Below are 25,629 nucleotides of genomic sequence, written 5' to 3' on the forward strand. Positions count from 1 at the left end.
TTTTACTGTTGTGGGTTTAGTAACACATACTGCAGCCTGTATATATTACTTGATTATACCCATAGTTCTGATGTGAATGTACGACGTATATGTAAAGTGCTGCGTAAATTGACGGTGCTATACAAGTACCTTAAATAATGATAATAATAGTTCTACTTTGACTTAGGACAGCAGTGCTCCATGGCCTCAGTGCTAACCCCAACTTGCATTGCATGGCTGGTAAAAATGGCTGCCGCTGTTATTTAATAGGCATTAAAAAGACAGCATCATTCCTAGAAAAGAAGGCATCCTAATTCACCTTACAAAACTCTTACAAATCTGCAGACTAAAGCTATACGGCTGGCGTGAAAAAAAAAAAATAATAATAATAATAATTCTCATAGCTGTGATTGGTAGCTGGTTGGGTTCAGCTCATAACCCGGTCCTGTGTAATCCTCTTTTCCTTATAATCCTATGCACTCCTAGCCCCGTCAGCATTTTCCCAGATGACAGCAGCTGTGCTCTGGAATATAACTGGATTTGTGAGGCTAATGGGCTTGGAAATGAGGTTACATCAGTCAAATAATACTCATCACACCATTTCTTGTATGAGCAGCAGCTGTTCTAAAGAAATACAGGTCTTCCAGAAACCGCAGAGAGAAGGAGACTCTGGGGGGGGGTTATAAGAAGTGAAAGGAAGACAAGTGGGGTTTGGTTCACAGCAGCTAATGGAGGGGCTAGCTATCACTGGCAAGGGTTAAAAAAAAAAAAAAAAAAAGGGGAAGCCGACAATCTTTTTTTTCATCCAGTCTTCAAGCTCAAATTGGAAATAGAAAGCTCAAACTTCAGCCGATACCTGCTGAATCTGCCGAAATTCAGGTCCTGAAGGGCACTGCAAGCACCCCCCGGCTCAGCAAGAGTCAATATAAAAATCAACTGACCCAAGTGTAAAATATCGGGCCAAACAGTGACTGTCCTAGTCAATGCTATTTAACCACTTCAGCCCCTGAAGGTTTACCCCATTCTGCATGACTAGGCCATTTTTTGCGATACGGGACTGCATTACTTTAACTAAAAATTGCGCGGTCGTGCAAAACTGTACCTAAATAAAACTGATGTCCTTTTTTTTCTCCCACAAATAAAGTTTTCTTCTGGTGGTATTTGATCACCTCTGCGGTTTTTATTTTTTGCAGTATAAACAAAAAAAGAGCAGCAATTTTGAAAAAAACACAATTTTTTTTACATTATGCTATAAAACATATCCAATAAAAAGTTTAAAAAATGAAATGTCTTCATCAATTTAGGCCAATATGTATTCTGCTACATATTTTATGTAAAAAAAGATCTCAGTAAGCGTATATTGATTGGTTTGCACAAAAGTTATAGCGTCTACAAACTATGGGATATATTTATTTATTTATTTCAGGTACTTATATAGCGCCGTCAATTTACGCAGCACTTTACATATACATTGTACATTCACATCAGTCCCTACCCTCAAGGAGCTTACAATCTAAGGTCCCTAACTCACATTCATACATACTAGGGACAATTTAGACAGGATCCAATTAACCTACCAGCATGTCTTTGGAGTGTGAGAGGAAACCGGAGTACCCGGAGGAAACCCACGCAGGCACAGGGAGAACATGCAAACTCCAAGCAGGTAGTGTCGTGGTTGGGATTCGAACCAGTGACCCTTCTTACTGCTAGGCGAGAGTGCTACCACTGCACCACTGGCCTTTTTTTTTTTTTTTTTTATTGAATTTTTTTTTTTACTAGTAATGGCAGCAATCGGTGATTTTTAGCAGGACTGTAATATTGCGGTGGACAAATTGAACACCTGACACTTTTGACACTTTTTGGGGACTAGTGACAACAATACAGTGATCAGTGCTAAAAATATGCACTGTCACTGTACTAATGACGCTGGCTGGGAAGGGGTTAACATCAGGGGTGATCAAAGGGTTAACTGTGTTCACTGGGAGTGCTTTCCACTGTGGTTGGTTGGTTGGTTGGTTTGGGGGGGGGCAGGTGTTTTGACTGGTCGAAGACAGATCTGTGTCTCTGCTTAGCAGAAACATAAGATCCTAATCTTCCCCACTCACAGAACGGCGGTCTGCCTTGTTTTCATAGGCAGACCGTGGCACCCGCTGTGTCCAATCACAGAGAGAGCGGGTCACCGGCGGCACGTGAGGGCGCCCCAGACCGCGTACAGGTAGAACTTCGGCCTAAGTTCCAGTTCTCACCGGAATTGCATGGGAATGCGCTCGGTGTTCCTGTGCAATTCAGTGTGATGGGATTTTCAGCTCATTCATTTAAATGAGCTGAATTTGCACTGGATGACACCAAACCTAGTGCATGCGATACTTTTAAAACGCACTGTAACTGGATCTCATGGTACTACAAGATTAACCCTTGGCCAAGCTTTTTATTGTTGTCGTGTGTTCTTTTTTGCTTTTTTATAATACACTAAAATGTATTTTGTATATTTGTATTGGATATGGACTATGGTATGTGTCTATTTCAAGTATAGTCTTCTTTACAGTGCCTTGAAAAAGTATTCGTACCCCTTAAAATTTTCCACATTTTGTGATGTTACAACCAAAAACGTATGTATTTTAAATGTATTTTATTGGGATTTTATGTGATAGACCAACACAAAGTGTCACATAATTGTGAAGTGGAAGGAAAATGATAAATGGTTTTCATTTTTTTTTTACAAATAAATATATGAAAAGTGTGGCGTGCATTTGTATTCAGCCCCCTTTCCTGTGATATCCCTAACTAAAATCTACTGGAACCCATTGCCTTCAGAAGTCACCTAATTAGTAAAAAGAGTCCACCTGTGTGTAATTTAATCTCAGCTGATCCGTGAAGTCTTCAGAGGTTTGTTAGAGAACCTTAGTGAATAAACAGCATCATGAAGGCCAAGGAACACACCAGACAGGTCAGGGATAAAGTTGTGGAGAAGTTTAAAGCAGGGTTAGATTATAAAAAAATATCTCAAGCTTTGAAAATCTCACAGATCACTGTTCAATCCATCATCCGAAAATGGAAAGAGTATGGCACAACTGCAGACCTACCAAGACATGACCGTCCACCTAAACTGACAGGCCGGGCAAGGAGATCATTAATCAGAGAAGCAGCCAAGAGGTCCATGGTAACTCTGGAGGAGCTGCAGAGATCCACAGCTCAGGTGGAAGAATCTGTCCACAGGACAACTATTAGTCGTGTTCTCCACAAATCTGACCTTTATGGAAGAGTGACAAAAAGAAAGTCATTGGTGAAAGAAATCCATAAGAAGTCCCGTTTGCAGTTTGTGAGAAGCCATGTGGGGGACACAACAAACATGTGGAAGGTGCTCTGGTCAGATGAGAACAAAATTGAACTTTTTGGCCTAAAAGCAAAACGCAATGTGTGGCGGAAAACTAACACTGCACATCACCCTAAACACACCAACCCAACCGTGAAACAAGGTGGTGGCAGCTTCATGTTGTGGGGATGCTTTTCTTCTGGAGCCAAATATAGGGCAATCTTAGAAGAAAATTAGAAGAAAATTAGAAGAAAATTCATGTGTTAGAATGTCCCAGTCAAAAGTCCAGACCTAAATCCAATTGAGAATCTGTGGCAAGACTTGAAAATTGCTGTTCACAGACGCTCTCCATCCAATCTGACAGAGCTTGAGATATTTTGCAAAGAAGAAGAATGGGCAAAAATGTCACTCTCTAGATGTGCAAAGCTGGTAGAGACATCACCAAAAAGACTTGCAGCTGTAAGGCCCCTTTCACACTGGGGCGGTGGGGGCATTGGCGGTAAAACAGCGCTATTTTTAGCGCTGCTTTACCGTCGTTTTTGCGGCGGTATTCGGCCGCTGGCGGTGCGGTTTTAACCCCCGCTGGCAGCCGAAAAAGGGTTAAAACCGCTCGCATAGCGCGGCTATAGCCGCGGTATTGCCGTGCTGCCCCATTGATTTCAATGGGCAGGAGCGGTTTGGGAGTGGTGAATACACCGCTCCTTCACCACTCCAAAGATGCGGCTTGCAGGAGTTTTTTTCTTCTCCTGCCAGCGCACCGCTTCAGTGTGAAAGCCCTCGGGCTTTCACACTGAACAAACAGTAGAGGCTGTTTTGGGTCGGTTTGCAGGCGGTATTTTTAGCGCAATAACGCCTGCAAACCGCCCCAGTGTGAAAGGGCTCTTATTGACTGGGGGGGGGGGGGGGGGCTGAATACAAACGGACGCCACACTTTTCACACGTTTATTTGTAAAAAAAATTGAAGACCATTTATCATTTTCCTTCCACTTCACAATTATGTGCCACTTTGTGTTGGTCTATCACATAAAATCCCAATAAAATACATTTACGTTTTTGGTTGTAACATGACAAAATGTGGAACATTTCGAGAGATATAAATACTTTTCAAAGCACTGTACATATATTTTGAGTGGAGTAGAGTCTTAACCAGGATTTTGAGGGGGGGGGGGTTCTAAGTGATTTATTACTGATGACTCCTCCTACTCTCATTTAATATATTAGTTTTCCAATGAGCAATGATTGCACTGATGGAGCGTGGCCACATAAGCGGGGCACCTTAAAACTTTTATTCATGCGTCCACGTGCAGGGAACGTTCTCTGAACGGTGCCTGTGCAGAGCAGTCGACCTCCTGTGTTCAGAATTTAGCAGGGCAGCTGCTTGGCGCAGGACCCGGAAGCAAGTGGAGATAACTGGAGTAGCAATGTCTAATTCAGTGATTTGCAGCTTCTAGGAGTATCAGCCCCGGTTACAAAGTAACTATGTATAAAACATCCATAACCGGAACTCCTTTTTAACCACTTCCCACCGACAGCACGCATATATGCGACCTCATTGGACTGGGCTTTTTTCCGGGAGGCGGCATATTATATGTATATGCGTAACTGGGAGCATGTTGCACAGCGCGCTCCCAGCACAGAGACCGGGGTCTCACCCAAAGCCCCAGGTCCCGTACTAATGATTGGGACCTGGAACTCCCAGTTCGGGGGTCACCTGATTGCTGTGATAGGCTCTGATTGGTTATCACAGTGATCAGTTACTGTGAAGCCCACCCCTGTGTTTTCTCTCTCTCTAAATGGAGGAGAGAGAGATACATTGTATCTCTCTCCTCGCAGAGAGAAAAATAAACACAAAAATAAATAAAAATAATAATTTTTTTTTTTTAAATAAACAAAAAATACCTAGATCAAGGTTTGATCTAGGTTAGTGTTTGGGTCAAAGGTCAGGGTCAGTATATTTGGGCAGGAATGTTTTTTTGTAAAAAAACATTTTTTTAAAATTAGTATCAGTGTGTTTTAAGTATAATAAAAAAAAAAAGCAAAATGCGCACTCTTATTTCTGGGCTGTACTACAGGTACAAACAACATACACATATGTGGTATCGCTGCAATCGTCGGCAGCAGGAGAATTTATTTTGGGTTGTTCTTTGGTGGTAAGTTATGGTAGTAGCAAGAAATATACAGGTACATTTAAAAATATATATATTTTTTTTTACTATTTTGGGCCAGTTTTCCTTTTGATAATATTAAAAAAAAAAAATCAGGAGATATCCATCACCATTTCTCACCAAATGAAAGCCAAAGTTAAACTCAGCTCCTCTCCCTGGTCCCCTAAATATACTAAGCTGAGCTAACTGCATGCAGGTTCCAACTTATCTTCTCCATTAGTAGAGGCCCCACCATATTGTCTACAGCCTGAGCACTAACATCCCATAGACTTGAATGGGAGGTACCCACACTGCCAGAGCAACATTCTATTCAAATATTTGGGATGGTATTGCAGTGGTGCAGGCTGCCTGGAACTAGAATTATTTTAGGAGAGGCCACCATTGTCACAGTGGTGTTTTTGTTTTCTTTTAGAAAATGATAAACTTGTGCTTAAGGGTAATTGGTACAATGACAATGTGTCTCGTTATATAATGAGAGGTCTAGATCATCTGAGCAGGAGCTGGAAAAGTGATGGACCTGCTTAATTATGGTTTATTTATTTACATTCCAAGTTTAAGTTCTACTACATGCACATTGTAGCTTTGATGATATGTATAGTTTTTTATTGTGCTTAGGCATTAACATTTGTTTTACCCTTAGACGAAAAGGGGTTAAGCTCATATAATATCAAATGATTCAGTATAGTTGGCCAAAGGGGCATAAAGGAATGATTTTCATGGCTCTATCCTGTAATCAGAGTTTAGTTTAGGGATCTTTCATGAAATAAGGCATACAATTACCCTCTGTTGTAGGAAGGCTCTGCCATAACCACCTCACCATAACCTGTTTGGTTGTATTTTCTCATTGGTCCCCAAGCCCTATTCCATAGAAGCCATGGTTTCCATACTTTGCACCGATGATGGCCAACAAGCCTGAAACAGCTGACACCTGCTCACTCAAATCCAGATTTACTGGAAATATCTCAGCTCTCTGGCAGAATATTGGGGTGAAGGAAAAGCATGGGGAAGGTAAGTACAGTAAAACCTCGGATTGCGAGTAACGCGGTTTACAAGCGCTTCACAATACAAGTTTTTTTTTTTAAATCCTTACTCGGTTTACGAGCATTGTCTCTCAAGATGAGCAGGATTCAAGCCTCTGGGGTGTGCAGTACCGCATTTGGCCAAACGTGCGGTGGCACCGGCGACTCTCAGAGACACCCTGAAACACTCTGTTCCCGAGTGGTCTCCAAGTGTTTCCGAATGTCTCCGGTGCCCCCCCCACCTCTGGTCACATGCGGTACTGCATACACTAGCAGTGACACTGGAACAAATTATCTGATTTTCCATTGATTCCTATGGGGAAACTCACTTTGATATACAAGTGCTTTGGATTACAAGCATTCTTCTGGAACGGATTATGCTCGTAATCCAAGGTACTACTGTACTGGCTTATAGTAAAGTGAACATATCACTCCTAGTATTGCCTAATATGAGCAAAGTACAGGTTCTCTGTAAGTACACAAGATTTAGGGTGAGTTGCACCTACCAGTCGGTTTGCTGACCCCCAACATCCCAGCACTTCCAAGGATTTTGAAAACATGATGAGCTGGAAACTGTTCTTCTTTCTCCCACTGGTCTACGTATGGGTTGATTTCAGTGTCTATTATCTGCAGGTAAGAACATTTAAAACAAAAAAGAGAGTAAATAATTTCGAGCAGAGTACTGTGATCTCTGTGACAATAAATTAAATACCTTAAATTATATGATGATTGGTCCATTTTTATTACATTTGTATATAATTTTTAAAGGGGTTGTAAAGGTAAAAATGTTTTCACCTTAATGCATTCTATGCATTAAGGTGAAAAAACTTTTGACAATACCGCCGCCCCCAGCCCCCCCGTTTTACTTACCTGACGCCTCGAATCTTCGCTGCTCGTTCTCGTCATCTTCATTGCAGCTCAGCCTGGTCGCTGATTGGCTGCAGTGGATGGATTGAAAGCAGCGCAGCCATTGGCTCGCGCTGCTGTCAATCACATCCGAAGACGCGGCGCGCGGGGGGGCGGGGCCGAGTGATACAGCGAGTGGCTATAGCCGCCGGCTGTATCACGGGAGCGCGCCCGCAAGCACTCACCACCATGCGAGGGAGCTCGCATTAAGGTGGTGAATGCATGCGGGGAGGAGCTGAAACAGCCGCCGAGGGACCCCAGAAGACCAGGTTCGGGGCCACTCTGTGCAGAACGAGCTGCACAGTGAAGGTAAATATAACATGTTTGTTATTTTAAAAAAAAAAAATTTAACTTTACAACCCCTTTAAGCTTGTGCTTCCACATATTTACATCAAATTGACCCAATCTTTATATGTACTTGAATGACGGTGGTAGGAATGTAAAGCCAATCGGATTTTCCGACAACAAATGTTGGATGTGAGCTTGTTGGCTGAAAGTCTGACCGTGTGTATGCTCCATCGGACATTTGTTGTCAGACTTTCCACCAACAAATGTTGGCTAGCAGGTTCTCAAATTTTCCGCCAACAAATGTTTGTGGTCGGACTTTCCAATCGTGTGTACACAAGTCCGTCAGAAAAAAAGTTCACGCATGCTCGGAATCAAGTACGATCCGGAAGCGCTCGGTCTTTGTAAAACTATCGTTCGTAATGGAGATATCAGGTATGGGCTGATACATGTGGGCTGATCTTTGTACGTCACTACGTTCGTAATTGTTGGCCAACATTTGTGTGACCGTGTGTATGCAAGACAAGTTGGAGCCAACAACCTTCGAACAAAAATCCATGGTTTTGTTGTCGGAAAGTCCGATTGTGTGTACGGGGCATTAGAGTGTGAGCTCATCTGGAGCAAGGACTGATTTGTTTGTGAATTGTTCTTTGTTGTCATATGTGCAGCCTTTGTCTAGATACTGTATTTCCAACCCTGACATGGTCAAAAGCTAGAAAAGTCCCTCAATGCAGAAATATAAGTTTATTGCTGATATGGAGTTAGGGGGTATATTAGTGTAAAAACCTTTTTTCGAGTCGTTGAGACTTGAGTCGCGCCAATTAGAACGGGGACCATTGAAATACATGGATTTTGACTTGTTTTGCAACTTCACATGTCGCACAACAACTCGCACTAGTGGGAAATGGACCTTATGGTTGATTTGATGATTCTACAGTTCAAGTTTGTGTTACAGTTAAATCACACAACATTCCAATAATGATAAACTTCACCTAAACCCTCTGCTAAGCTGAACTCCAGAGGAAGACCTAAGTACACATTTGAAACACATGCTGTATATGGAAACTGGTTTGGATTTTGTGCAGCCAGTCTTGTGATCCAGGCAACCCCAACCAGGGTGCTCAGCAAGTCCATGACTTCCAGAATAGCAGCAATAAAGCTTGGTCCAGCCCCCCGCCGCCCCAACATGCTGATTGGACTGTGAAGCAGTAGCAGAAGACTAACGCTGGAAGCGTCCTGCTCTTCTCTCCCCTAGCCTGCCTGCTGCTGTGACAGGTGGCGAATATCAAGACAAAAGCAGGTATGTATTTTAGTTGCCTGTAACAATACAATTAATGATTTTTCTTGAATGCATAACTGAACACTTATTAAAATGTTTGACAGAATTGAGACTGGAAAGGGGGGCCCATTCCTACCACTGCATTGTAGTAATGAGCCTATTCCACTCATTGACATTCTGTGCTGAAGAAGCTTATTCACACACCTACAGTAGTACCCAGTGTTTCTGAATGCACATGTGTTGGGGCAGATCTGAGGTCTAAAGTGCATGCATTGGGGAAGATCTGAAGTCTAAAGTGCATGTATTGTGGGCAGATCTGAGGTCTAAAGTGCATGCATTGTGGGCAGATCTGAGGTCTAAAGTGCATGCATTGGGGCAGATCTGAGGTCTAAAGTGCATGCATTGGGGGCAGATCTGAGGTCTAAAGTGCATGCATTGGGGCAGATCTGAGGTCTAAAGTGCATGCGTTGGGGCAGATCTGAGGTCTAAAGTCCATGCATTGGGACAGATCTGAGGTCTAAAGTGCATGCATTGGGGGCAGATCTGAGGTCTAAAGTGCATGCATTGGGGGCAGATCTGAGGTCTAAAGTGCATGCATTGGGGCAGATCTGAGGTCTAAAGTGCATGCATTGGGGGCAGATCTGAGGTCTAAAGTGCATGCATTGGGGCAGATCTGAGGTCTAAAGTGCATGCATTCTGCACTGAACTGAGGTCTAAAGGGCATGCATCAGGGCTGATGTGAAGACTAATGTGCATGCATTGGGGCTTATCTGAGGGAGCCGATTGTTTCTTAACAATGCATAAGAGTTCATTAACACCAGATGCAGTAGGACTACGTTGGGTAGCTATTACAGCACAGTCCCACAGCACAACAAGGTAAACTGCCTTGACTTCCGTGTGCCCCGTTCACACAACTGCCTTGTGGTGGTGTGCAGGCGGTGTGCACTGAAATAAAAGTACTACAATGCAGTCCTTCTTTTTCAGCATAGCGCAGTACAATGCAATCCGCTGCCTCCCAATATGCAGCGGCTAAGTGAACTTGACGAAAAAAATATCTGTGTAACATTTCAATAAAGTTAATTTATAACAAAAAAGTGAACAATGTGATGTGCCAAGATCGAACTGCAGCAATCTCACTGAGCTTCAGGTATACCAGCCACTGCATTGTAACACAGCAGGTAGTATGAATTAGCACCAAGGAAGAATGAGTAGAAACTCCATATGGGGCCCAACAGGGAGGAACAAAAGAGAATACCGGCTAGTCTACCACTCTTCACTAAGGTAAAATTCTGAATTAATCAACTCTTTGGGCAATGCAAAGGAAAAAAAGCGATGATGGATATTTTAAGCCTCAATGCAGCTAAAGAAATCCCATACAGATGGCACAGTATTATTTTTGCATAAACCCCTCCGTGTTTTCCCTGGGTACATCTCATCTTGTCTTTCCTGACAAGTCACCCTGCACTGCCCAATCACAGGCCCCATTTCCACTGAACTATTTATGAGTGGAGCGGCCAACAGCTGTAACCACAAACCCAGGTTATCAACAAGGAATTCTTGTTCAAATTTTTTATTAAAGGAAAGAACAATACAAGGAATTCATACAACACAGGGCTCCAAGCTATTCCCGAGAGAAAAAAAAAAATGAACAAAGCATATCCCTCCATAGTATGTACTTGCCTCAATCCTAAGCATCTGGTGTGATATCTGTCTGCTCTCTCATTCCTCTACTATCTGTAGAAGTCACTTCTGACCGTCTACAACAGTGGTCCTCAACTCCTGTCCTCAGGACCCACTAACAGGCCACATTTTAAGTATTACCTTGGAGAAATGCAGACTAGAATCCTGCAATCACTGAGCAGCAAATGATATACCTACATGAATACATACCTGTGATGTATTTCACTTATCTTGTAAAACTGGCCTGTTAGTGGGCCCTGAGGACAGGAGTTGAGAACCACTGCTCTACAACACCACCAGACAATCCTGGAATAGTGCCCTGCCCCCCTCCAGCACACAGCAGGTGATTGACAGTTTCAGCTGTGCAGGTTTCCCTATGAGACTGTGAATAGTGTGTGTGTGGGGGGGTGTCCATTCCCTCCACTTAGGTCTCAGATTACACCCAGCTCCTTGCTCTATGCTGTGCAGTGTGTGTCATCAGATCTCTGCCCCTGATTTCTGGAGCTGAGAATTGCTGTGTAAATTCTGGACTCTGAACAGAGAGGGGAAAGGGCTGCAGATAAACAGGTACATCGTATGTAGGATGATTTGTTTTATCTCTGTGTATCACCTGAGGCCAATCACTTCATTGGGTATATGTAAGGGTTTACCACCACTTTAAGAAGAAAAAGATAACAATCTGTATTTCTATCCTTTCCAACAATATAAGATTTCTCTAGGGAGCAATTAAAGCTTTGGGACCTCTGTCCTTTTCACTCCCATTCCTGGCTCTATGTCTCTATTGTTATCTATTCTCTGGCAGATCCTATGAGACAGGAAATTCCTGCAGGATCACAGGCAGAACTCCTATAGAAGAACCATGAGTCACATCCTATTACCTGGAGCAGAGAAATCTCTTCACTGCTATCCACTGTTTACATTCACCTCCCCATCTCACCAAGAACACCATGACTAATAGATCGGGGCCTACCAATATTAAACAGATCTATCTTTTTATGTCTAAGCACATTATCCTGTCCTGGTATACAACAGAAAAAAAAAAAAAAATTATATTATAATATATATATATATATATATATATATATATATATATATATATATATATATATATATATATATATATATATATACACACACACACACACACACACACACACACACAATGCTGTGAAAAAGTATTTGCCCTCTTTCAGTTTTTTTTTTTTTTTGCATATTTGTCCCACTTAACCACTTCAGCCCCGGAAGGATTTACCCCCTTCCTGACCAGAGCACTTTTTGCGATATGGCACTGCGTCGCTTTAACTGACAATTGCGCGGTCGTGCGTCGTTGCTCCCAAACAACATTGACGTCCTTTTTTTCCCACAAATAGAGCTTTCTTTTGGTGGTATTTGATCACCTCTGCGGTTTTTATTTTTTGCGATATAAACAAAAAAAGAGCGACAATTTTGAAAAAAAAAAAGCAATATTTTTTACTTTTTGCTATAGTAAATATCACCAAAAAATATATAAAAAAACAAAATTTCTTTCTCAGTTTAGGCCGAAATGTATTCTACATATTTTTGGTAAAAAAAAAAAAAAAAAATCGCAATAAGCGTATATTGATTGGTTTGCGCAAAAGTTATAGCGTCTACAAAATAGGGGATAGATTTATGGCATTTTTATTATTATTTTTTTTTTAATTAGTAATGGTGGCGATCTGCGATTTTTATCGTGACTGCGACATTATGGCGGACACTTGACACCATTTTGGGACCATTGTCATTTATACAGCGATCAGTGCTATAAAAATGCAATGATTACTGTGTAAATGACACTGGCAGGGAAGGGGTTAAACACTAGGAGGCGATCAAGGGGTTAAGTGTGTCCTAGGGAGGTGTTCTAACTGTGGGGGGATGGGCTACCACTGACATGACAGCGATCACTGCTCCCGATCACAGAGAGCAGTAGATCCCTGTCATGTCACTAGGCAGAACGGGGAAATGCCTTGTTTACATAGGCATCTCCCCGTTCTTCCGCTCCGTGACATGATCGCGGGCCCCTCGGTGGACATCAAGTCTGCGGGACTCGCAGGCATGGTCACAGAGTATGCGGCGGGCGTGCCCACAATGCCGCGATTTAAAGGGGACGTACCTGTATGCCCGTTTGCCCAGCCGTGCCATTGTGCCGACATACATCGTCGTGCGCTGGTCAGCTAGTGGTCAGGTCATCCATTTTTTTTTTATTATTACACAAAGATAACCCGAGTAAATACAAAATGCCTAATAGGCTAATAACTGGTTGTGCCACCCTTGGCGGCAACAACTGCAATCAAGCATTTGCGAAAACTGGCAATGAGTCTTTCACATTGCTGTGGAGCAATTTTGGCCTACTCTTCTTTGCAGAATTGTTTTAATTCAGCCACATTGGAGGGTTTTCCAGCATGAACGACCTGTTTAAGGTCATGATACAGCATCTCAATTGGATTTCAGTCCAGGCTTTGACTAGGCCACTCCAAAACCAAAATTTTGCTTTGTTTGAACCATTTCGAAGTGGACTTGCTCTTGTGTTTCGGATCATTGTCCTGCTGCATAACCCAAGTGCATTTGAGCTTGAGGACATGAACTGATAGCCGGACATTCTCCTTTAGCATTCTCTGATAGAGCTTAAAATTCATGGTTCCATCAATTATGGTAAGTCGTCCAGGTCCTGAAGCTGCAAAGCAGCCCCAGACCATCACGCTACCACCACCATGTCTGACTGTTGGTATGATCTTCTTGTTATGAAATGCTGTATTCGTTTTATACCAGATGTAACGGGACGCACACCTTTCAAAAAGTTCAAATTTTGTCTTATCAGTCCACAGAACATTTGCCTCAAAGTCTTGGGGATAATCAAGGTGTTTTTTGGAAAATGTGAGATGAGCCTTTGTGTTCTTTTTGGTCAGTAGTGGCTTTGGCCTTGGAACTCTCCCATGGATGACATTTTTGCCCAGTCTCTTTCTTATTGTTGAATCATGAACACTGATCTTACCTGAGGCAAGTGAGGCCTGCAGTTCTTTAGATGTTGTTCTGGGTTCTTTTATGACCTCCTGGATGAGTTGTCCTCATGCTCTTGGAGTCATTTTAAAAGGCCGGTCACTCCTGGGAAGGTTCACCACTGTTCCAAGTTATCTCCATTTGTGGATAATGGCTCTCCCCGTGGTTCACTGGAGTTCCAAAGCCTTAAAAATGGCTTTGAAACCCTTCCTAGGCCGATACATGTACATTACTTTGTTTCTAATCTGTTCTTAAATTTTTTTAGATTTTGGCTGTTTTTATAAGCTGTTAGCGTGCTTCACTTTGTCAGACAGCTTTTATTTATGTGATTTCTTGATTCAACAGGTCTGGCAGTAATCAGGCCTGGGTGTGGCAAGTGAAATTTAACTCTGCTTTCCAAAAAATTGTGGTTCATTCATGATTCAGCATGGGAGGGGGCAATTACTTTTTCACAGGTTTGAACAGCTTTTTCCCGTAATAAATGAAATAATAATTTAAAAACTGCATCTTGGATTTACTTGGGTTATCTTTGTGTAATAATAACATTTGTTTGATGATCTGAATCATTTAAGTATTGGATTGCCTGCCTTTACACGCACATGAACTTTAATAGCATCCCAGTCTTAGTCCGTAGGGTTCAATATTGAGTTGGCCCACCCTTTGCAGCTATAACAGCTTCAACTCTTCTGGGAAGGCCGTCCACAAGGTTTAGGAGTGTGTCTATGGGAGTGTTTGACCATTCTTCCAGAAGGGCATTTTTGAGGTCAGGCATGGGTGTTGGATGAGAAGGCCTGGCTCTGCTCTAATTTATCCCAAAAGTGTTCTATCGTGTTGAGGTCAGGACTCTGTGCAGGCCAGTCAAGTTCCTCCACCCCAAACTTGCTCATCCATGTCTTTATGGACCTTGCTTTGTGCACTGGTCCAAATCAATTGTGTGGAGGCGGGATTGTGGTATGTTTTTTTTTTTTCAGGGGTTGGGCTTGGCCTCTTAGTTCTAGTGAAGTGAACGTCAGCATACCAAGAGATTTTGGACAATTTTATGCTCCCAACTTTGTGGGAACAGTTTGGGGATGGCCCCTTCCTGTTCCAACATGACTGCGCACCAGTGCACAAAGGAAGGTCCATAAAGACATGGATGAGCGAGTTTGGAATGGAGGAACTTGACTGTCCTGCACAGAGTCCTGACCTCAACATGACATCACGGAGCTGGTGGATGTTAGAGACCTTGCGCTCCTCCACCTTCCGTTTGAGGATGTCCCACAGATTCTCAATAGAGTTTATTTCTGGAGCCATGCTTGGCCAGTCCATCACTTTTACCCTCAGCTTCTTTAGCAAGGCAGTGGTCGTCTTTGAGGTGTGTTTGGGGTCGTTATCATGTTGGAATACTGTCCTGTGGCCCAGTCTCTGAAGGGAGGGGATCATGCTCTGCTTCAGTATGTCACAGTACATGTTGGCATTCATGGTTCCCTCAATGAACTGTAGCTCCCCAGTGCCGGCAGCTCTCATGCAGCCCCAGACCATGACACTCCCACCACCATGCTTGACTGTAGGCAAGACACACTTGTCTTTGTACTCCTCACCTGGTTGCCGCCACACACGCTTGTCACCATCTGAACCAAATAAGTTTATCTTGGTCTCATCAGACCACAGGACATGGTTCCAGTAATCCATGTCCTTAGTCTGCTTGTCTTCAGCAAACTGTTTGCGGGCTTTCTTGTGTATCATCTTTAGAAAAGGCTTCCCTCTGGGATGACAGCCATGCAGACCAATTTGATGCAGTGTGCGGTGTATGGTCTGAGCACTGACAGGGTGATCCCCCACCCCTTCAACCTCTGCAGCAATGCTGGCAGCACTCATACGTCTATTTCCCCAAGACAAGCTCTGGATATGACACTGAGCATGTGCACTCAACTTCTTTGGTCGACCATGGCGAGGCCTGTTCTGAGTGGAACCTGTCCTGCTAAACCTCTGTATGGTCTTGGCCACCGTGCTGCAGCTCAGTTTCAGGGTCTTGGCAATCCTCTTATAGCCTAGGCCATCTTTATGTAGCGCAACAATTCTTTTTTTCCCGATTCTCAGAGAGTTCTTTGCCATGAGGTGCCATGTTGAACTTCAAGTGACCAGTATGAGAGAGTGAGAGCGATAACACCAAATTTAACACACCTGAGACCTTGTAACACTAAGAGTCACATGACACTGGGGAGGTAAAATGGCTAATTGGTCCCAATTTGGACATTTTTACTTAGGGGTGTACTCACTTTTGTTGCCAGCAGTTTAGACATAAATGGCTGTGTATTGAGCTATTTTGAGGGGACAGCAAATTTACACTGTTATACAAGCTGTACACTCACTACTTTACATTGTAGCAAAGTATCATTTATCAGTAAAGTCAGCGAGTAAGATTCAGAGTAAGGTTCATCCAGTAGATTTGTTTCTATTAAATTGCTCTGCTCTTCACTAGTCACTAGCCCTGTCCTACCTTCTTTAGAGGCACAAAGTGAATAAAATGCATGAAGACAGAGCCTTTTTCCTATGAAATCACTGTAAATATTGGTTGTGTTCTTCTTATCTCTTCAAGCATCATTAATAAGCTGAGAGCTTGGAGGAAAGGACTTGACACTTGGAATGATGTAATTAAATTGACATTTTCAAGTCTTCTACCTTTGACATTTCCTAGAAGTTCTGTACACCTCCTGCCTCATATTATTAAAGGTTCATAGAAGAAGAATTTTTAAGCTTTATCTTTTAAATCTTTTAATACTAACCACAACATACAAAGCCATTCACAACTCTGCCCCAAGCTACATCACTAATCTTGTCTCCAAATATCACCCAAATCGTCCTCTCCGCTCTTCTCAAGACCTCCTACTCTCAAGCTCTCTTATCTCCTCCTCTCATGCTCGTCTCCAGGATTTCTCCAGAGCCTCTCCCATCCTCTGGAACTCGCTACCTCCACCTGTCCAGCTATCCCCTACTCTTGCTACCTTCAGGCGATCCCTGAAAACTCATCTCTTCAGGAAAGCCTATCACGTCTCTAACTAATCTTTTACCACTTCCATCAGCTAGCTCATTCCCCACAGTTACATCCTTTTGTACTACCTGCCCCACCCTATTAGATTGTAAGCTCTTCTGAGCAGGGCCCTCTTAATCCTCTTGTATCTTATTGTATTATAACTGTATTGTCCCCCTTTTATATTGTAAAGCTCTGCGTAAACTGTTGGCGCTATATAAATCCTGTGTAATAATAATAATAATAAAGCTTACTTGTCACTCCACAAAGATTTGAAACATTAAGCAAAAACTGTAAGGATAACTTCATTGTAGAATTCTTACACAATAATTCTAGCCATGGTGTACATACACAGTTAGTCAGGTTGAAAAAAGACACAAGTTCATCCAGTCCATACAGGGTCATTCCAATAAAAATTGATATTTCAGTTTGTGTTGATGCTGAAATAATGAATCACTGATGGGTAGACGGTTCACCACTACCATGTGTTTGAGGAAAAACCTGAGTGTGTGAGGTTCCTGGTCCTGACAAGTTAAAATAGAAACCCACCCTAACACTAAAATCCCTACATCTATAGACATCCACGATCTAACACTAACCTATCTAGCCCTATAAAGAAGAAATCGGTATACATAACTTTTATGAAGCGGTGGACACAGCCGACAACGGAAGCCCCATGGTAACTCTATGGGTGACCTCACCCCATTCATTTCACAGCCATCAGCTGTGTCCTCTGCAGAGCTTCCGCCACTGGAGACCGGACCGGATCGGCTTCAAAAAAGGTGTGTATACCAATTTCTTCTTTACAGGGCTAGATAAGTTAGTGTTAGATCGGGGATGTCTGCAGATGCAGGGATTTTAGTGTTAGGGTGGACTTCTACTTTAATGCAGAAATTCGCCAGTCCAAATTCCTTCCAACTACAATACACTACAGAGCCTTTGAACTTAGGTCAGCTGCCTTCGAAGGACCAATAAGAGGGCTTTTCAGTAAGCCAGCCCCCTTACTATAAAAAGGGGGCGTTGTGCACGCTGGATGCTGGGATGCGTGGCTGGCTATTTTGAAACTTGAGCTCAATAGGAGTTTCCTCCTCCTTTGCCTCAGTAGTTGCTCTGGCCTGCACGCATCCGGGAGGGAGAGGGATAGGTGAGATACTATGCCCCAGCTAAATGGGACTATCACCAATTGATATCTTCCAGTAGTAACTATGATGTTATGTCCTAATGATAATCATACCAGCAACAATGCCCATTGCCACTCCAATTTTGGACTTTTAAAGTAACCCAACCTAGCATGTTATAAATAAACTGCTCTTTTTTGCTACATCCCTGAAGAAGGACAAAAACACTGTGTATTCCGAAACGCGTTGGTTGTGAAAAAGAGCCTTTGTATAATTTACTGCATGTTAAATCTGATGATCATGTAATATGCTTCGTTGAATTTATGAAGTATTATGTTTTTAAGCGATATTATGTTTAAATAAAAAAAAATCCTTTTATTCCTAATACTCTGTTATATACACTTATTACGCAAATATATTTCCCAAGCAAGTGCCGGTAAAATCCATTTAGGGGAATCTTCTTTTCTACCCTTACTATAAAAGGACGTGGTCACAGAAGCCATATTGACAACATGCTGTCATGTGATGCATCCTATCTGTGATAGGGAAAGCATAAGGATGGTTGCTGACAAGATAACACAGGGAAAGATTAGTGTGACAAAAATGGAAAAAGAAATTGTGCTCAGAGGTCTCTATAGCAGCTGACACATCAATTGACACAAATTGTTGTAAGAACGCAATGACGTAACAAGCACAGGCTCCGCCTGGTGGAAGCGAAGCCTCTGCTCATGACATCATTGCGTTCTTACATCCAGGAAGCAATCTCTCTATTTCCCCTCTATTTTTAATCAAACGTCAGGGGCGATTGGACGAAACGCCGCCTTGGATGATGTTCTGACGTCACGACACTGCAAGGTGTTGATTGCATCTTTGTGGTTGAAAACAAATGCTGCTTATACAGACTGCTGTTTTTTACATGCTTGTTTTTATGTGATGAAATGTGAGTACCCTGGATTTTTCTTTGAATAAATATGACCCTGGTTTTATAACACTACAACATAAGAAGTTCCTTCTTTTATAGTTTATGCATGCACCTCTGATTATTTGGTGAGACTACAAGACCCAACCATATGTGATCTCCATTATTGGTTTTGTGGCTTTGTGGATTTATCATGCCTGTTTGACCACCTGTGATTAAGTGGTCCATTCTTTCTGGTAAGAGGCCTGGTGTGTTGATGTTCAGTAGAGGATAAGTCCATATTCACCTAATTTGTATTTCTGTCTACACTGTGGGTGATTCCAGCGTTTTCTCCTGAACAAGGACTTTATTTCAAACACTATGGACTTTTTATTTGTAATACTACATTTATAGCGCTGCATATCATATTTTTCATGCTTCTTATTGTCACCATACAATTTATGCAGCTGCTTTGTTACCGTTACTGGCGCAGTGATTAATCTTGAATATATTAAACATTATTAAATGTAATGACCTCTTTAATGTGAGATCTGAGGTCAAAAAGACCTTACATTTACACTTAAATGCAATAAAAAATATAAATTATATATATTTTTTTTTTTTTTTGCAAAAAAAAATTTTTTCCCCCTTTAAGATCATTGGGTGGAAGTGACGTTAGACGCCACTTCCGTCATCCAATGTTATGGAGCCGAGTGGGGGCCATCTTTCCCTCACTCGGCTCCAGGCCTGTGAGGGGATAGGATCGTCTCTGCCGCTCCCTTGAGGACCGTAGCGGGGCGGGAGGGCACCTCTCCCGCCACTGATAAAAAGCGATCCCGCGGCAAATCTGCCACAGAGGCCACCCCTATCTGAAAGCAGACCGTTCCCCATTTTAAAGGATACCAGGGGTATTCCACGTCAAAGTACCGACATATAACGACGGCGGCTGGTCCGTAAGTGGCTAAACAGAGCATGTTTAGGAGATATTCCTTGTACCTACAGGTAAGCTTTATTATAAGCTTACCTGTAGGTACAAGTTACCAAGCCGTGTTTACTACTGCTTTAAACTCAGTGCACTAGCACAGCATTTCCTCCTGCCTATTCATAATTAGTTATATACACATCTTGTGCCTACAGTGGTAGAGGAAGGAGGGAGAGTTATACAATCAGTGATGGAGATTTCCTCTGTAGGGGGGCTCAGGATGTGACAGTGAAAGTACTTTCAATGGAACAAATGTCCTGATATTTCCAGCTGTCCCTTTCTACAGTATATATGAATCCAATTGTATATAACACAACTTCAGCCCGAGTGCAGTTATCAGAACACAGTAAAGCTCAACATACCCCCCCAGACACAGGAGAGCAGTTGGCCTTTCTTGTAATATTTGACCATCCGATGGCGGTCACTGCCATAAACATGAACGCTTGGCTCGACCGAACATCTGTGTTTGTTCTAATGGAAAAGGAAGTGAGAGCACTGGCATATTGCTGGGAAAAAATAGTGATTGGCCAAGGTTTTTCTAAACTGCCTTTTTACTTAAAGTGGAACTTTAAAAAAATTAAGTTGGTCATTTTTGGAGGTATAGCTATGTAAAACATAAAAAAATAAGTGTCTATACTGTTTAACCACTTGAGGACCGAGCCTCTTTCTAAGATTTGGTGTTTACAAGTTTTTTTGCTAGAAAATTACTTAAAACCCCCAAACAGTATACATTTTTTTTCTAACACCCTAGAGAATAAAATGGCGGTAGTTGCAATACTTCCCCTCCCACTGCCGATAAAAGTGATCTCGCGGCGAATCCGCCGCAGAGACCACTTTTATCTGAAACCGGACCACTCACTGAAGAAGAGGATACCGGGGTTATGGCAGCTAGCTGCTGCCATAACAATGATATTGCTCTTCAAACAGCCGACGTATAACGACAGTGGGCGGTCCGGAAGTGGTTAAAATCCAGTATTTCACTGTCTCACCCTGCTCTGCACATGCTCAGTTGCTCTCCATTCCTCGGCACTGCCGAGTTTGTAGAGGCCGATCTGCTGACAGCCTTAAAGTGGAATTAACCAAGGAAGCTGCTTCTGTTTGAACAGCAACAGCCATGGTACTGCACATCTGATCAGTTATGACACCAGACATTTGATGGTCTGACAGTTTGGTTGAGGACCCAATCAAATGTGACAGTTTGCATTTCCAGCATTCCAGGAATGTAACTGTTTTTTGAAACCTGTAAATTGATGGGTTTAGTTTTGCTTTTTGATTTACTACTGCTCAGGGGCTCTGGGCTTCAGCAAAATTGCATGCTCCAGCAAGAAGAAATAGGAGCAATGCTGGAGGCAGCACACACTATAATTATTAACCACTTGCCGACCTGCTCACGCAGACATACTGCGGCAGGTCGGCTCTGCCGAGCAAACTGGCGTACCTATCACTGCCTGTGATTAGCAATGCGCAGTGTCAGCTTCCTGGCGGGCACCGGCACGTGGAGTTGCGAACACGCCTGAGCCCATCCTTATTGGCCACCCATGACCCTGTGACAGGTTTTCCTTCCTTGGACCACTTTTGGTCGGTCCTGACCACTGCAGACTGGGAACATCCCATAGGAGCTGCAGTTTCAGAGTTGTTCTGACCTAGTCGTCCAGACATTACAATTTGGGCCCTGTCCTTACACTTCCCCATTTTTTCTGCTTTCAACAAAACAGCTTCAATTTGTTCACGATGCCTAATATATCCCACCCACTTGCAGGTACCATAAAATAATCAATGTTATTCACTTTACATGTCATTGGTCATTATGGCTGATCGGTGTATATGTGTGGATGTGGATGTGGGGTGACACCTCGGTTGCATATGATTGGCAGTGACAGCTTCCTGGTAGGCTCATTCAGTTGGGTTTGGACTAGGATCTGAACACGCCTGAGCTCATCCCTACATAGGAGATATTATCATTCTGAATAACATAAGAAGATGGTTCAGTCCTGTCCTCTGTGCTGAGCAGCTGTTACTGGGTCTGCAGCCATCTCAGAGCTGCACGCAGGCATAGGGTTTGCCACCTCATCCCTTTAACACCAAACACATAAAACCGAACACATAGGTTCTATGGCATATTAAGGTGGTAATTAAACTCACTTGGTGCCTTATCTGCATTAAATTAGCCTCAGAACCTGTGTAATTCCTATGTGTTTGGGTTTAAAGGGATGAGGTGGCAACCCTACGCAGGCAGCCCACAAAAGTGGATGCAGACGCAGCAGCTGTATGGATACAGTCCCATGTCAAAATGTTGACATGCAGCTGGAGCGGGTGCACGGATACAAACACAAACACTATGGAGGAGATTTAGATAGAGATCACATATGAGCACGCATCGGCTCACGGCAGGAGTCTGGTGCGTTCCCGTTTACCATTTCAGCCCAAATTTTTGGCTGAATTCGGACCAAATGATGCACAGGGATCCTGTGCAAATCGCACCAGAGCCGTTGCGGAGATATGTGAACCGGCTCCATAGAGAGCCGGTCACGATCTCCTGCTGTGCAAATTGGATGCGGAGGGAAACCCACATCCAACTCACAATAGTGTGAACCCAGCCTCACTAAATAAAACTGGTGCAGCTGTGCCAATCAGCTTCTAACTTCAGCTTATTGAATTAAGTTTTGACAATAAAACCTGGAAATTGATTGGTTACTATGCAGAGCTGCTCCAAGTTCTGTGTGCACCAGTTTTAGTAAATCTCACCCTGTGAGTTCGGATCTGTGCAATCGCTCTAGCAGCACATCAAAATTTTGACATGCAAATGTGTGTCCTTGTAGCCGCTGCGCCTGCATCCACTTCTATTGATTGCTTGCATGCAGCTCGGAGGTGGATTAAGGCTGGGTTCACACAATTGCGTATTGGATGCTATTTTGACCGGCTCTCTATGGAGCCGGTTCACATATCTCCACTGCGGCTCCGGTGCGCATTTGCACAGGAGCCCTGTGCATCTTTTGGTCCATTTCAGATCCAAATTCAGCCTAAAATTCAGGCTGAAATCGGACCTGAAACGGTGAACGGGGATGCACCAGACCCCTGCTGTGAGCCGCATGCGAAGATAGTGTGAACCCAGCCTAAGGTTAGTATTAAATCATATATAGTGTAGTGCTGCAAACAAAATGTGACTATATAGATATATCTACCGACTCTCATTGAGACCATCCCATTTGTGTGATAAGTATGATAAGATACTTAAACAAAAGTAAATATAAATCAAGGTAAGTGTAACCAGAATCCCTGTGCTGCAAATGATATCCCCGGTACTAACAGTCCACATATACAATAATTGCTATAAGTTGGACTTGCAGCAACGGGATTTTGGCCACACGTTTTGAAATCTTTTAGAGATTTTTAATTTTTTTTTTATTTATTTGTTAATTTTGTGTCAGTCTATTCATATGTGGAGTGTCAGTAACTGGTATATCATTTGCAGCACTGGGATTTTGGTTACACTTACCTTGATTTATATTTACTTTTCTTGAAGTTTTTTTATGACGCTTATCACAGAAATGGGATGCTCTCAATGTGAGTTGGTAAAAAGACACAAGTCCATCAAGTCCATCCTGTGTGTGTGATTATATGTCTTACAGTATTACATTGTATATCCCTGTATGTTGCGGTTGTTCAGGTGCTTATCTAATAGTTTCTTGAAACTATCGATACTCCCCGCTGAGACCACCGCCTGTGGAAGGGAATTCCACATCCTTGCCACTCTTATGCCCCGTACACACGGTCGGACATTCCGACAACAAAATCCATATTTTTTTCCCGACGGATGTTGGCTCAAACTTGTCTTGCATACACACGGTCACACAAATCTTGTCGGAAATTCCGAACGTCCAGAACGCGGTGACGTACAACACGTACTACAAGCCAAGAAAAATGAAGTTCAATAGCCAGTGCGGCTCTTCTGCTTGATTCTGAGCATGCGTGGAACTTCTGTGCATCGGAATTGTGTACACATGTTCGGAATTTACGACAACGGATTTTGTTGTCGGAAAACTTGAGATCTCAAATTTTGTGTGATGGAAATTCTGATGGAAAATGTCTGATGGAACCTACACGGTCGGAATTTCCGACAACAAGCTCCTATAGAACATTTTCCGCCAGAAAATCCGACTGTGTGTATGCGCCATTACAGTAAAGAACCCTCTATGTAGTTTAAGGTTAAAACTGTACAGCATTCACATTTTGTATGCAGCGCTACACTATATTTGATTTTAGACTTGTCTGGGAGTGTGAGAACATGATTTTGAGTGTTAACAGCAGCTTTTACTGATTACTTTGGATTAAGGCTAGGATCACACTTGTGTGGGTGGTTGCAGGACAGCGTGTAAATTGCACCTGTTCCTGCACTCACAACCACCCGCAGCTAAACTACGCTGCTCACTTGTAGATGTGCAGGGCTGCCATTCATTCTTAATGGCACCCACACGCAGCTGAAAATGCATTTCCGGGTGCAGAAAATCGCATGGTGCTTTTGCCTCCATCTGCTTTAAAAAAAAAAAAAAGTTGCAGGAACCTTTTCCCTGCATGAAACACAGGAACAGCAGTCCATTCAAATGACTGAGCTGTTGTGCCCATGCAAACGCACAGCAGACAGCGGCTCAGCGTAGAGGGTGGGACTCTGCACCTGTCTGAATGAGCCCTAAAGCACGAAGCAGAAGCCGTACCTTTCGCAGAGACTCCCTGATGGCCTGGTGCTCCGGGGTGTACAGGAAGCTGACGGCCTGGGCAGCGGATTGGCCGGCCGGGGCTGTGAGCGACAAGAGCCTGTGCAAAGATCCAGGGAGCCGGCCCGTCCGCAGCAGGGAAGACAGCCGGAGAGCCATGGCTGCAGAGATCTGTCCCAGGACTCTGACCTGCAATGTGACAACAAGGACAACCATGAAACCATATCACCTTTGTACTGCAACACTGGACTGAGATAAAGTTCTGTAGTGAAGGAGGAACCTGCACAGAGCACACACACAGGACTCGTGCAGGGACAGTTTATTGTCACAAAGCATTTAGTTGTTGCACACACTCACTGTGACAAGGAAAGCAGCCCACGACCTTCCAGAATACCCCACTTCCTGGAGACTGGCCAATAACAGAGCCTCTGCTGGTCACATGATGAGGGAGGTGATCACCAGTGTAAACAGAGCTGTGTGTTGTGTGATTCCTGTTCAGTCAATATTACTACTGACTCAGGACTTCTCTGTGAATTTCTCTGACAAATAAAGTTTATGTTCTATGTGGAAACACACCAAGTAAAAAAAAAAAAAAAAACTGTAATAGTTCTGAAGCAGAATCTTAACCACTTGCTTACTTCCTGCTATGGTTGCCACCTCATCCCTTTAAACCCGAACACATATTAATTACACAGGTTCTGTGGCTGATTAAGGTGGTAATTAAACTCACTTGGTGCCTTATCTGCATTTAATTAGCCTCAGAACCCGTGTAATTCAAATGTGTTCAGGTTTAAAAGGATGAGGTGGCAACTCTACTTCCTGCCCAGACCGATTTTCAGCTTTCAGCGCTCTGACTCTTTGAATAACAAATTGCACGGTCATGCAATGTTGTACCCAAATGAAATTGTTATCATTTTTTTCACACAAATAGAGCTTTCTTTTGGTGGTTTTAATCACTGCTGGGTTTTTTATTTTCTGCAAAAAAATTGAAAAAAGACCAAAAATGTTGAAAAAAAAAAAAAACCTGTTTCATAGTTTGTTATAAAAATTTGAAAACAGGTAATTTTTCTCCTTCATTGATGAGCACTGATGAGGCTGCACTGTCGGGCACTGATAGGTGGCACTGATGGGCGGAACTGATGGTTGGCACTAATGGGTGGCACTAAAGGGTACTGATAGGTGGTACTGGAGGACACCGATAGGTGGCATTGATAGGCGGTACTGATAAGTGGCACTGATGGGCACTGGTAGGTGACACTGATCTGTGG

General features: G+C 43.0%; 1 protein-coding gene across 1 annotated transcript in view; it reads right to left on the reverse strand.

Annotated features, from left to right (window-relative positions):
• Nucleotides 1-24,866, reverse strand: part of LOC141144172 (probable acyl-CoA dehydrogenase 6) — a 196,573-nt gene extending 171,707 nt beyond the window's left edge. The window contains exons 1-3 of the mRNA XM_073629593.1: nt 24,719-24,866; nt 24,362-24,550; nt 6,983-7,103 (exon numbers count right to left, since the gene is read on the reverse strand). Of these exons, the coding sequence (XP_073485694.1) occupies nt 6,983-7,103; nt 24,362-24,520 (280 nt within the window). The 5' untranslated portion in view covers nt 24,521-24,550; nt 24,719-24,866. The remainder of the gene's footprint in view (nt 1-6,982; nt 7,104-24,361; nt 24,551-24,718) is intronic.
• Nucleotides 24,867-25,629: the final 763 nt, after the last annotated feature.

Source organism: Aquarana catesbeiana, linkage group LG05 (assembly GCF_042186555.1).
Source record: "Aquarana catesbeiana isolate 2022-GZ linkage group LG05, ASM4218655v1, whole genome shotgun sequence".
Classification (NCBI taxonomy): domain Eukaryota; kingdom Metazoa; phylum Chordata; class Amphibia; order Anura; family Ranidae; genus Aquarana; species Aquarana catesbeiana.